The sequence below is a fragment of the Lagenorhynchus albirostris genome, chromosome 13 (genome assembly GCF_949774975.1).
Source record: "Lagenorhynchus albirostris chromosome 13, mLagAlb1.1, whole genome shotgun sequence".
NCBI lineage: Eukaryota > Metazoa > Chordata > Mammalia > Artiodactyla > Delphinidae > Lagenorhynchus > Lagenorhynchus albirostris.
In genome coordinates this window covers 58,230,934-58,244,185 of record NC_083107.1, presented here as the reverse complement: position 1 = coordinate 58,244,185, position 13,252 = coordinate 58,230,934, and the positions used below count along the sequence as shown (strand labels likewise).

Genomic DNA, 13,252 nt, shown 5'->3' with positions numbered 1-13,252 from the left:
TTTATATGTGCAACAGACTTTTAGAGATGAACGTAAGGTGGAACTGTGTTTTCGTAATAACAATTTATGCTTGGTGTCTTGGTGCCAAATACAAGGAATTTCTGGAATTATGCATAATTCACAAAATCTGACAATGTTCAGGTAAGCATGCCAGACGCAGGAGCAGAAAAAATTTAATGAAATAATCTTAATATTTATTGATAGAGACATCACTATTTTGTGCCTTAAGCCAGACAGTGATGATAGACAGCCCCATGTTATTATTTTACATGAGTTCCTTGCTAGCAAACTAAAAGTACTTCCAAACAGTCGGTATCATTTTTAGATGTTCAGGATAAAAGGCATCTACTATGATGCTTCAAAATTTATAATTATAAACATATATTTACATATACGTATGTATGTATGTGTGTGTATGTGTCAAGTTTACTTGGGAAAATATCCCAACATAAATTCAGCTCACTTATTTTTTATTTTTTGCGGTACGCAGCCCTCTCACTGTTGTGGCCTCTCCCGTTGCAGAGCACAGGCTCCGGACGCGCAGGCCCAGCGGCCATGGCTCACGGGCCCAGCCGCTCCGCAGCATGTGGGATCTTCCCGGACCGGGGCACGAACCCGCGTCCCCTGCATCGGCAGGCGGACTCTCAACCACTGTGCCACCAGGGAAGCCCTCAGCTCACTTATTGAGGTGTTTTGTTTGTCTGTGTCTTTTTTGGATAAGAGACACAAAATGAAGTTAATTGAATGATAATCTTCCTGCTCTCGTGTTTACAAACTTGACCTGACCATGATGCCCGAGTGTAGGGCTGCACAAGTTTATAGAGGCTATGGATGCAAATGTTTGGAAGAGAGTGTTGACAATGCAGAAAATACACCCAGGAGGACAGGTTTAGGTACTGAGATGATTTAGTCAGGAGGAGAAAAGGATAAGGAACCGTGATGCACCAAAGGAGAGCAGTAGAGTCAGCAGTCAATTACCCTAGGGCATGATGTCACAAGGATGGTAATTCCTTGCAGTTCATCCGCTATTTTCTATGTAAATGTATGGCATGTTCTCTAGCTAGCTTTAAAAATAGAATTGTCAATGTCTTATGAGACAGAGAAAGTAGAGTCTGCCCTGGAATTAAGGGATAAACCTAGATGACATTTCAAGGTTCCCTTACTACACCAATAAAAAAACACAAAATAAAACACCAGCATTTCTCAACAGACCTGGTTACAATAAGAGTGAATTAAAATGCAGAAACATAATGCTATTCCTTACACAAACAACAGCTAGGCAAGCTATTTGATACTGCTCTAAGACAGTATGTGGTCAGCTGAAGCAAGATGATAAATGTAAATCTTTCTCATAAATCAAAGTATAAGCTCACAAATTCTCGATACACATTGCTTCAAGAGGGGCTGCTCTGATGAAATTGAAAATGTCTCCTCCATATGTGCAGGTTCAGACTTTGTAACATTTAAAGAAAATGTTCTAAAAGATAAAGTTGGCATGTAAAAAGCATGGGCAGAGGAATCAGTAATGATCAGAGCAAAACAATTCTAGAAAGCATCTTAATTTTCATATGGCTCATTTGCATTTGAAACACTGAGAATCCCTATTCCTCTGGTACAAAAATGTGTACCTATTAAATTACTTTCCACTTGAAAGAACTAAATGTTTGGAAGATGATCGAATTTTAACTGGAAGACTTGTTTTCTTCCATCAGGTGTGGGGGAGATGTGGCTTCCTGGTATGAGACGCAACAGTTGATTCTAATAGCAGAACAAGACAAAAATAGGAAAGTAAATTGAAAATAATTCCTATTGGTACAGTTTGATTTAAAGGTGGTAAAACAAAAAGGATACACATGGTGCAAAGATGTCAAAAGACATCAACTTTTAAAATTAAACAGGGTTACTTTTTTCAAAAATTGTGATTCTCTGATACTTGAAAATTTGTTTCTATGATTTATTCTAGGATTCTCAGAGATGTACTATGATTTATTTCAATAAACTCATTTATGAGTGTCTAGTCAGGGTTTAAAAGATAGATGTCCACCAGCTATTAAACAATAATTCTAAGAGTCTACATTCTACCCATCTCAAATTTTTAATTTTGGATATTAATTTTAGGATACTGGCAGAACAGCAAAGATTTAAAACCTCTTTACTATCAACTTTAAACAATATTTAGTCTTCGGGAAATTGCTGGTTATCCACTCAGAGATATAGAAACTAAGATCTAGGTAGAAATTTGAACTTACAAAGTGAAACCACACTATATGAAAAGATCTTTCTGAATTTTTAGTTTATTTTCTGATATGGTAAAATCTCTAGGAAAGAGGTGTATCCTCAGAAAGAAAACCAGAACTTGAAAGACATCCCTGTCTTTCTCTTGGCCTTGCTCTCTATGGACTTCACCTGAAGGAGGGAGGCGGCTAGGCATGGTCTCGTGGTGAGGGCTCTGGTGGGGCTAGCACATAGAGATGGACAGGATGCAGATGGCTAAGCACGGAGAACATGACATCGTCTTTGTAAATGACATTCTCTAGGTGCATGCTGCTCTTGTTGTTTCTTTTCCTTCTGTTGTCTTGGGTCTTTGGGAAGGCCTTCTGTAAAGTCCCTGATCTGTATCAGCTGGGCCACAAAGTATTAACGGGCAGCACAGCTGTGAACTGGAGACTTAAAGGGAGAGCAGCGTCCTCACCCACCTGGAGGTGAGCGTGGTGGAAAGTGGATTAGGGACCAAGATGCAGGATGGATCAGGGCCGCCATCCACCCTCCCAGGACAAAGCTGGGGAAGTTGGTGAGATGTTTTTGAGGGGACAGTGCTTTTACACAAAATTCACACTGTATTTCAAATTGCTGCCTCAGACTCATTTGAACAAACCCTAATTTTTTGGTTATTTAAGTAAACTCTATTGGGCTTAACTTGCAAACATGTAACTTGAACAGTTAAAGGTAAAATGACCTACGTAATACAAATTTGGATTTTTATTTTGGATAAAGATTTTGGATACATCTTTCTCTCCCAACAAACTTCTATTTTAACTATTGAAAGAGACCACTTTCTTCCTTTATGGTAAAGATGCTAATGAGAAGATAAATGAACAAAAAAGTAGATCAGAGGTGGAGGATTAAGCAAACGCAAAATGTGACAATTGTCAGTTTCTGAAAAATGGAAAATTACCATCTTGGCTTATTAATAAGCAATGTTCACCTACTTATTTATTTGGATAATATTTATTAAGTACCTTTGATGTAACAGATATTGTTTTAGGTGCTGGGGATATAGGTGAGGAGAAAAAAATCCAACCTCAAAGAAACCTACTTTCATGGAGTTTATGTTTTAACTTCAGAGTTTTGCAAGTAAATGGTAGTTGCCTAATAAGCTACAGAATCAGTGTTCGTCTTTATATTCACTGTATTATTCTACAATATTGGAACATTTTAGGACAGAATTTGGTTCTCAGATGTCTGAGTTTCAGCTCTTTGTATCTGTCCAGAGCTTGCCCTTGGCTACCAGGAAAAGCCTAGGAAAGGCAGACTAAGGTGCCTGCCACGGGTGAAAAGACAGAAGAGTCAAGTTTCCTTTACTGGGCATCTGGAGGCTACAGAAGGTACCGGGATTCTTCCATAATGCTGGTCAAACTCAGTTCTGCTGTAATTGGGGCTTACTTGTTTGAAACTGTTGTGTTTTGGGTACATGACCTGGCAGGGGGGAATATCGAATCAGTGTAAGAAAAGAATTGTGCAATAACTTAAGTGTATTTGGAATAAGATTTTGTGACAATCTGTATATTTTCATAGTTTTATGGTTTTATGACATCAATCACCAATATTTATTAGACAAACAAATACAACTAAACCAGTGCAAAGAGAAGATCTTGGTGCCCGCCTAGTCTCACTTTGAAAGGTAGAGAAGGAAAATAAAGAATCATTTTTACAGCACTTTAACTTTTGAATGGAGGTACCTGCTGACATCTTCTGTTTCTTCCTTCATTACATGCTTTTCTTTTAATTTGGTCCTCTTGAAAAGAATCAAATTAGGGGCTCTCCAGGAGTTGGGCACAAGTTAACCTGTCATCTGGATTCATCCTCAGACACTCCTATGGAAGACGGGAAGAGCAAAGAAGATATTAAAAGAGGAGGCTGTTTTGTTACTGTGCCCAAAAACTCTGAATAATAACTTGGTAGAGCAAATACGAGTTTAGAAAATCTTCAAGTTTGTATATTATCCAGTACTTGGAACTTGTTAATAACTGGAATTGCTCTTCTTTTGCCCTTTCAAAGTCTTTTGAGGGTAGATTTGATGAACATTCAATGTCTCAAAGGGGGTAAATGTAGGTCAGGTGCGTTTCACCAGTGACATTTCTTTATCACTTGTCAAAGCAAATAGTTTGTAGGGCTCCACAAAATGTGGTCCCTAGGCCAGCTACATCAGCATCACCTGGGAACTTGCTAGATATACAAATTCTTTGGTCCAACCCCAGGCCTACTGAATCAAAAGCACTGGGGGTGGGGCCCAGCAATCTGTGTTTAACAAGCCTTCAGGGTGAATCTAATACCTGTTTGAGAAGCCACCTGAGAATGGATTGGGCTTACAGGGCTTGACCTACCCTCCACCAACCCCTCGGGGGGTTTGCTAAATTGCAGGCGGGTCAGAACAACCTGTCCAGAACAAGGCTGGAGAATTAGACTTCCAGGACAGGGCCTGCAGAGTGCTGGGTTAGGGCAAGTCAGAGCAGTGAGACAGGTAGAAGGCAGGTGAGGTCCAGTGGAGCAGTGGTAAGGGCAGTCTGAGAGCTCAGAGGTGTCGGCCTCTGAGTCTCAGGGGGACTCATACTGAAGGAATCCAGCACCCTGGATAGCACCTGGGTAGTGACCAGCTCTAGCACAAAGGCTGGTCTACAAAGTTGACTCTAGGTCATCCAGATGGCTCTACTTTCTAGATCAGAAGAGTTTCAAACCGGGCTGCTTATCATAATCACCTAGGGGGAGGCTTAACGATACAAATTCCAAGGTCCTATTCATAGAGATTCTGCTTCTGTAAATCTGAGGTTATTTATTGGAATGTATATTTTTAAAAAGCTCATTCTGATGAGTAGTCATTCTGATCAGTGGTATGGAAGTCATTGCTATAAATATAACTTAATTGGTTGTTAAAGATAGATACTCATACTAGTATCTCCATCCCTATACCACTAAAGGCTTTCAGCGTCCACACTGAATGGAAGAGGTACACTTTCTAGCATGGCCTCAGTTGGTCAAGCATGAATGGCATACTGGTCATAGATGAGTTTCTTCTGCTTTTTATTAGAATTGGTCCTTTGTTTGACTATCTCTTTTGGCCCTTGTACAGGGGCTATATTTGGTGTCTGCATGGTTCTGATTTTGCCTGATCTTCTACTGATTTTTTTAGAAAGCAATTTAAAATTTTAGTTAATCCAGTGTATCCAAAATGTTATCAGTTCAACATGTAATATTTTAAAAACTATTAATGAAATATTTTATATTCTTTTTTAAAGTAATTTTCATAGAAATATAGTACATCTCAATTCTAATCAGCCATATTTCAAGTGCTCAATAGTAACATGTAATAGTGGCTACCATATTGGACAGCACAGTTCTTTTTATTTTTAAAAATTTTATTTTATTTATTTTTAACATCTTTATTGGAGTATAATTGCTTTACAATGGTGTGTTAGTTTCTGCTTTATAGCAAAGTGAATCAGCTATACATATATCCCCATATCTCTTCCCTCTACAGCACAATTCGTTTTTATGTTTTTTTTTTTGTTTTTTTTTTGCGGTACACGGGCCTCTCACTGTTGTGGCCTCTCCCGCTGCGGAGCACAGGCTCTGGACGCGCAGGCTCAGCGGCCATGGCTCACAGGCCCAGCCACTCCGCAGCACGTGGGATCCTCCTGGACCGGGGCATGAACCCGTGTCCCCTGCATCGGCAGGCGGACTCTCAACCACTGCGCCACCAGGGAAGCCCTACAGCACAATTCTTGATCTTCAAATTTAAGGAGTACATTTATCCTCATAAATTTCCATAGTCTTGAATATACTGACTTAACAGTCAAATTTCCTAATGAATGCAGAAGTATGGTCTTCATCATGGCAGACCTTAATTATACTCTTTCATCTTCTAATAATTTTAATGGATATGTTAGAAAGATTACTGTTTAAACCACTGATGTTCCTTTAACTGTAATTATTTTACAGTTCCTTAACTGTTTCAATGACTACATTTTTACCTTGGCATTATTTGCCCTACTGTCCACCCCCCTAGAGTTACCAGCTTCAATCATTATGACTTGCAGTCAATAATGGTTATAATTGATGCTTAGGTACCTTCATGAAATTCAAAGCCACAGGATGCACATCTGAGAACTTTTCTTCAAGAGTTTCCTAAAAAACAAAGTAAAGCATTTCAATGTTACCTAACAACAAAGTAATGGATATTTTAAATATATTAGCATTAAGAATACTTTGGAGAAAGACCCCCTAGTAGGTTAGATTTTGAAGATTTTTTAAATTCATATTTTTACATAATTTTACACTACTGTATAGTGTATTGGGAAAAATTGAAGCTATTAACTTCACGGTGTTTTGCAATTAGTGTTTGGTAAATGTTCGTGCTAAATGTCCCCTTCTGAAATCCTACAACAGTACCCTAATATCTACTTATAGGGATGCCTGATCTACTTACAGAAATGCTTTGAGCATTAATGAAAATACACTGAGCTGAATAATTAAGAGCACTACGGAAAGCAACAGAATGATGAACACAATATTCAGAATAGTAAGGGGGGAAGAGAATGGGATTGAGGAAGAGTACATGGGGAGTGAGAAGCTTCCAAGTCAATGGCAATATTCTCCTTCCTTAACTAGGCAGCAGGTACATGTGAATTTGTTGTATTTTAGTCTTTAAATCAAACATGTTATATAATCTTTTGTAATTCAACCTCTAGACTTGTAATTCAACTTTTAACCTCTTATTGTATTTGTTAAAAGCCTTAACAAATATACTAAAAAAGAAATCCAGTACATAAATCAAGGTATTATACGAAATAAATTTAAGATGAACAGGGTGTTTAGAGAAGTTGGGACCACCTGAATCTGATGGTTCACAGGTGCCATAAATCATGACCTGGCTTAGCAGACTCTCCCCACCTCCAGCACAGCTGGAGCGTGGCACAGGCTTCCCCTGACAGTCCTTTCATTCTACAGGCAGAATCTAGATCATACAGAGTTTTAAAGATCATAGCCCAAACTTAGGTAACACAGACAGGAAATCAATGACTACAGAGAGTAAGAGGGTCAAGTAGTCATTGGTAGATTCCCACAAAAAGGCAAAGACCACAGGAAGAGTGCAGAGGTGATCATTGTGGTTTGCAGTTTTGATTTGGATACAACGAGGATCATTTTGTGGAATGACCTTCCATGTGGAAATATATGTTGTGAAAAAATAGTTTCTATTGATTTGAGCTTTGTTTCAGAAGCTGAAGAAAATAGAGAATGCATTTTTTTTTCAAAATAGAGACAACTTCGGTAAGTACTGTTTATGAGAAAATAATTATTTCAGGGCAAGGTACCAGAGTGTTTTGATTAAAAGGATCACGGGGGCTTCCCTGGTGGCGCAGTGGTTGAGAGTCCGCCTGCTGATGCAGGGAACACGGGTTCGTGCCCCGGTCCGGGAAGATCCCACATGCCGCGGAACGGCTGGGCCCGTGAGCCATGGCCGCTGAGCCTGCGCGTCCGGGGCCTGTGCTCCGCAACGGGAGGGGCCACAACAGTGAGAGGCCCGCGTACCGCAAAAAAAAAAAATAATAAAAAATAAAAGGATCACGGTATTTATGAAGGAACTAAGCATACTTTCACTTCCAAATTTAAAATTGAATTAATCTTTGAATACATAGGGCAAGTAAACTTTTAAAGCATTCTCCTGGTTCATTTTATGTAGTTTTTACATAGTTTTTTTGACCTGTGTCAGTGTGTCGTAAGGAAAACAGGAGCCCAAAGCACAAACATTAAAGAAGAAACAAGTACCCCTTTAAAGAAAGTAGCAACACAAATAACAAAACACCAGAATCGATCAATTTACCGTATCTTCTGGTTCAGGAATACTGATGCCATGGAAAAATTGGTTACTTTTAAAGATAGATTGATGTCTTGGGATTAGTTTTCCTGTTAAATACAAACCACATAACTCATGAAAAATTTACTAAAAATAACATAATGCTTAAATGGTTAACTTCTGAGGTCCAGATGTGAAAGAAATACTGAGCCTGATCATTCCCTCCAGATTTGGGAAGAATGGGTCATTGCAAAAACATACCTTCTCAGGTAAGGTCAATGCTCCCAAGAAACTCTCTTTGCCACACATGGTTTGGTCTGCCATTCAGCCGCCACCAAAAGAGGAGGTAAGCAAGTGGTCTGGAGGGCTTTACACATATGATCCCGTTTAATCTCATAACCATCTCACAATCGTTGCTATTTTTCATTTACACTGTCCCAGTCAGGGAATGAGGCTCAGAGGTTTGATCAGCTGTCTAAAGTCACACGGTCATTAGGTGACAGACCCAGGATTCAGACTCGTCTGTCTAACATCTGCCTAATGTAAATTTCCACAACCTTGCAGGAAATCAATTAAACAGCAGAAGCTTAAGGTGTGGCCTGTAGTGATACTCTACCCCACACTTTTCATGCTGCGGAATTCTCCAGCAGAATGTGTTGGAACCACACAGGGAATTGCATCAGACCAGACAGCAGTAGTTCCCCTGCCCAGCAGCCATGCTGCCAGGAGAGCCTATGGGAAGGGATTAATAAACACCCATCACTTTGTTTGCATCCATGCTGCTGGCGTAAAGCTGCAGCTGATCTTTTGGGTTATGTTCTCTTCCAACCAGGTGGAAGTAGACAAGTGCTGAGGACGCTGCATCGTGATGAAAGCTCATGAAAGAGAGCATTTGAGTCCATTCTTATTCTGCACTTAACTAGTTGTAGGACTTTAGGTCACTCATGGAAGCTCCCACAGCCTCAGTTTCCTCATTGGTAGAACCAGGCACAATGAAAAATGTTATAATGTCCTTAATGGGCTTTTCTTAAGACTGAAAGAGATGGTGTGTGTGAAAGTAATTTGTAAATTCTTAAGTATAAAGAAGCAGATTTGAGGAGTGGCAACAGAGGCTGTATAGCCTGCAAAACCTAAAATATTTACCATTTGGCCCTTTATAGAAAAAGTTTGCTGACCCCTGTGCTAGAGGAAAGGGGAAAATTCCTCTTTTACAGAAGATAGAAAGTGCATTTGAGTAAATATCTTTAGAGTAAGCTCTATGCTGCTGACTCATATCCTTAGCCCTATCTTAGGCTGATAAGGTAAGTAAATGTATAGTTTATTCCACGGCTAATTGACTTGACTTGGAAAGGCATCTGAAAAGTCCTCACTGACAGAAGTTATGTCTCTACACATTGAGAAAAGGGTTGGGCTTTGGCTACAACCCAGAACAGCCATCCTGAGTAGCACTTTGGAGAAGAAAGAAAGGTCTTATTGTTCATTACAGTGACATACCACTACTATAACACTTTAGCAACTCTGTAAGCCATAAAATGCAACTTATGCCCAGTGTTCTGATTATCAGATACAGTTGGTCCACATCGGATTTTCCAGGCCACAGTGGCTGGCCTGTCAGGAGCTCTGCAAAAACTCAACCGGTAGCCCATACGTCGACTGAAGAACCATAGTGGGTATCTACCACAAGAAGTTCAGGAGAAGCAGGAATGTACAGTGGAGAAAGGACAGCCTCTTCAATAAGTGGTGCTGGGAAAACTGGACAGGTACATGTAAAAGTATGAGATTAGAAAACTCCCTAACACCATACACAAAAATAAGCTCAAAATGGATTAAAGACCTAAATGTAAGGCCAGAAACTATCAAACTCTTAGAGGAAAACATAGGCAGAACACTCTATGACATAAATCACAGCAAGATCCTTTTTGACCCACCTCCTAGAGAAATGGAAATAAAAACAAAAATAAACAAATGGGACCTAATGAAACTTCAAAGCTTTTGCACAGCAAAGGAAACCATAAACAAGACCAAAAGACAACCCTCAGAATGGGAGAAAATATTTGCAAATGAAGCAACTGACAAAGGATTAATTTCCAAAATTTACAAGCAGCTCAATAACAAAAAAACAAACAACCCAATCCAAAAATGGGCAGAAGACCTAAATAGACATTACTCCAAAGAAGATATACAGACTGCCAACAAACACATGAAAGAATGCTCAACATCATTAATCATTAGAGAAATGCAAATCAAAACTACAATGAGATATCATCTCACACCAGTCAGAATGGCCATCATCAAAAAATCTAGAAACAATAAATGCTGGAGAGGGTGTGGAGAAAAGGGAACACTCTTGCACTGCTGGTGGGAATGTGAATTGGTTCAGCCACTATGGAGAACAGTATGGAGGTTCCTTAAAAAACTACAAATAGAACTACCATATGACCCAGCAATCCCACTACTGGACATATACCCTGAGAAAACCAAAATTCAAAAAGAGTCATGTACCAAAATGTTCATTGCCGCTCTATTTACAATAGCCCAGAGATGGAAACAACCTAAGTGCCCATCATCGGATGAATGGATAAAGAAGATGTGGCACATATATACAATGGACTATTACTCAGCCATAAAAAGAAACGAAATTGAGCTATTTGTAATGAGGTAGATAGACCTAGAGTCTGTCATACAGAGTGAAGTAAGTCAGAAAGAGAAAGACAAATACCGTATGCTAACACATATATATGGAATTTAAGAAAAAAAATGTCATGAAGAACTTAGAGGTAAGACAGGAATAAAGACACAGACCTACTGGAGAACGGACTTGAGGATATGGGGAGGGGGAAGGGTGAGCTGTGACAAAGCGAGAGAGAGGCATGGACATATATACGCTAACAAACGTAAGGTAGATAGCTAGTGGGAAGCAGCCGCATAGCACAGGGAGATCAGCTTGGTGCTTTGTGACCGCCTGGAGAGGTGGGATAGGGAGGGTGAGAGGGAGGGAGATGCAAGAGGGAAGAGATATGGGAACATATGTATATGTATAACTGATTCACTTTGTTATAGAGCAGAAACTAACACACCATTGTAAAGCAATTATACCCCAATAAAGACGTTAAAAAAAAAAAAAAAGAAGTTCAGGAGCTTGGTACCATCTTGTAGCGACATAATCAGTGTAGGCATCTCCTGGAACTGCAAATGCATCAGTCAAATCAGGTGGGTCACATTCTCCCAAGAGAGGAGCTACTCCCAAGAGCAGTCAGGCATTCAGATCAGCTTTAGTAATTCTCAGAAGCCACGATACTCCTAACAGTTCATGCAGTGAGGCACTAATCGAGTAAACAGTACTCAGATAGTAAATTCACCTTCCCCATACTATGTATAAAATAGATAAGCAATATGCTGTACAGTACAGGGAATTACACCCGTTGTCTTGTAATAACCTATAATGGAGTACAATCTGCAAAAATACTGAATCCCTATACTGTACACCTGAAACTAACATAATATTGTAAATCAACTATATACTTCAATTAAAAAACATTCAACTTCCAAAGGTACCTTAGCTAGTTAACATCTATATAATCCTAAAAAGAGAGGACCGGGGCGAGGGGGTAGGGAGAATTTCTACAGTGTAACTTCAAGTATAAACCAGCCTCCCAATGCATTGTCAAGTCACGTGTGTTTGGGTCCTATCAGGATATTGATTATGTGTATGCCCCCCGTGCAGTGTATCTGTTGTTAATGCATGTTTTTTGCCTGCTGCACAGCTCTAGATTCAAGGAGACATCATTATTTGTCCCCCTTTCCCTTGGTTCCTCCCTCTCTGGGATGACTTCTTTTTTCTCAGCACTGTCTCTGAATCCTCTCTGTCATTTTCTGTTTACTCTCCTAGTCTCATCAGCTCCAGGAAGTTTTTCCCAACCACTCTAGACCACGTTAATATCTCCCTCCAGGGAACCATCTGCCCTTTCGCTTTAGTACTTTATTGCCAGTCATCTTGTATTATTCTTTTGTTTCTTTTACTTCAGATTATAAGTTCATGAAGACCAGAAATGCATCTTGTAGTTCTTTTCCTTTCCTATGGGGCAAAGTACATAAATGTGACATCCAATAAATTGTAGTTGATTGGATGGAGGTGAAGTGTGAACTGATGTACTGACTAAAAGGTTACGGTGAAATTTCCCTTTTTGAATAATAACAATATAACAATCAGCATACATTCAGTATCTAAAGTAAGAATTTTAACTGTATCATTTCATAATCATCTGAATTGGATAAGTTAGTAAAAAACTGCTACTTACTCAGAATTCGTGCAAACCCAAAGTCACAGATCTTGATTATTCCTTGCTTAGTTATTAGAATATTTTCAGGTTTTACATCTCTGTGAATACACTGTAAGAAAATATTTAATTATTTCCCCGAGTCATCAAGACAACGAAGCATAATGAATACTTAACTATTAGTTTAAATGATAAACAAAGCCTGTGAGATAAACACAAATATGGTTTTCCTTCATTTTTCTAAAAACTTAAATTGCCATTTTTTTCATTTGTAAATCTTATACCAAAAGAAAAAAAAGTTGCTATATTAGGAAAGAAATGAAAATAATTATTGGATAGGAAAACTGAAAAAAATATTTTTGAGAAGGCAGTATCATATAATTATTTTTTCCACTTTTTACTGAGCCCTATTTAAACAGTAAGAGGTAAAACCCTGAATGAGACAAGGTTCTACTGTATAGCACAGAGAACTATATTTAATATCCTATGATAAACCATAATGGAAAAGGATATAAAAAAAGAATATATATATATGTATAACGGAGTCACTCTGTTGTACAGCAGTAATTAACACAACCTTGTAAATCAAGTATGAGGTAACCCTGAACGAGGTAACAGAGTGCTCCTAATAAGAACGGCTGCCCCCCAAGAATCACAACGCAGGTTGCACAAATATTGCAGATTGGAGAAACTGGAAAAACGTTTGAATGACAGCAAAAACAAAATTCATTAGAGTGACCATCTTATTTATCATCCAGCTCTATTAAGGATGTGTGAAAGGGAGCTCTATTAATTACTACGGGAGGACAACAGCCCACAACTGTCCTGGGCAAGCTGGGATGTAACGGTCACCTATTAACAAGAGATACCAAATATTCGGCCTCAGGGGATGAGTATCCCCAAC

General features: G+C 39.1%; 1 protein-coding gene across 1 annotated transcript in view; it reads right to left on the bottom strand.

The window, feature by feature from the left end:
• Positions 1-1,656: 1,656 nt before the first annotated feature.
• CDKL4 (cyclin dependent kinase like 4) overlaps positions 1,657-13,252 on the bottom strand; it is a 31,236-nt gene continuing 19,640 nt past the window's right edge. Inside the window, 7 exon segments of the mRNA XM_060168556.1 lie at positions 1,657-1,758; positions 3,960-4,094; positions 6,346-6,402; positions 8,099-8,181; positions 9,617-9,766; positions 11,210-11,257; positions 12,370-12,460. Coding sequence (XP_060024539.1) covers positions 1,657-1,758; positions 3,960-4,094; positions 6,346-6,402; positions 8,099-8,181; positions 9,617-9,766; positions 11,210-11,257; positions 12,370-12,460 — 666 coding nt within the window.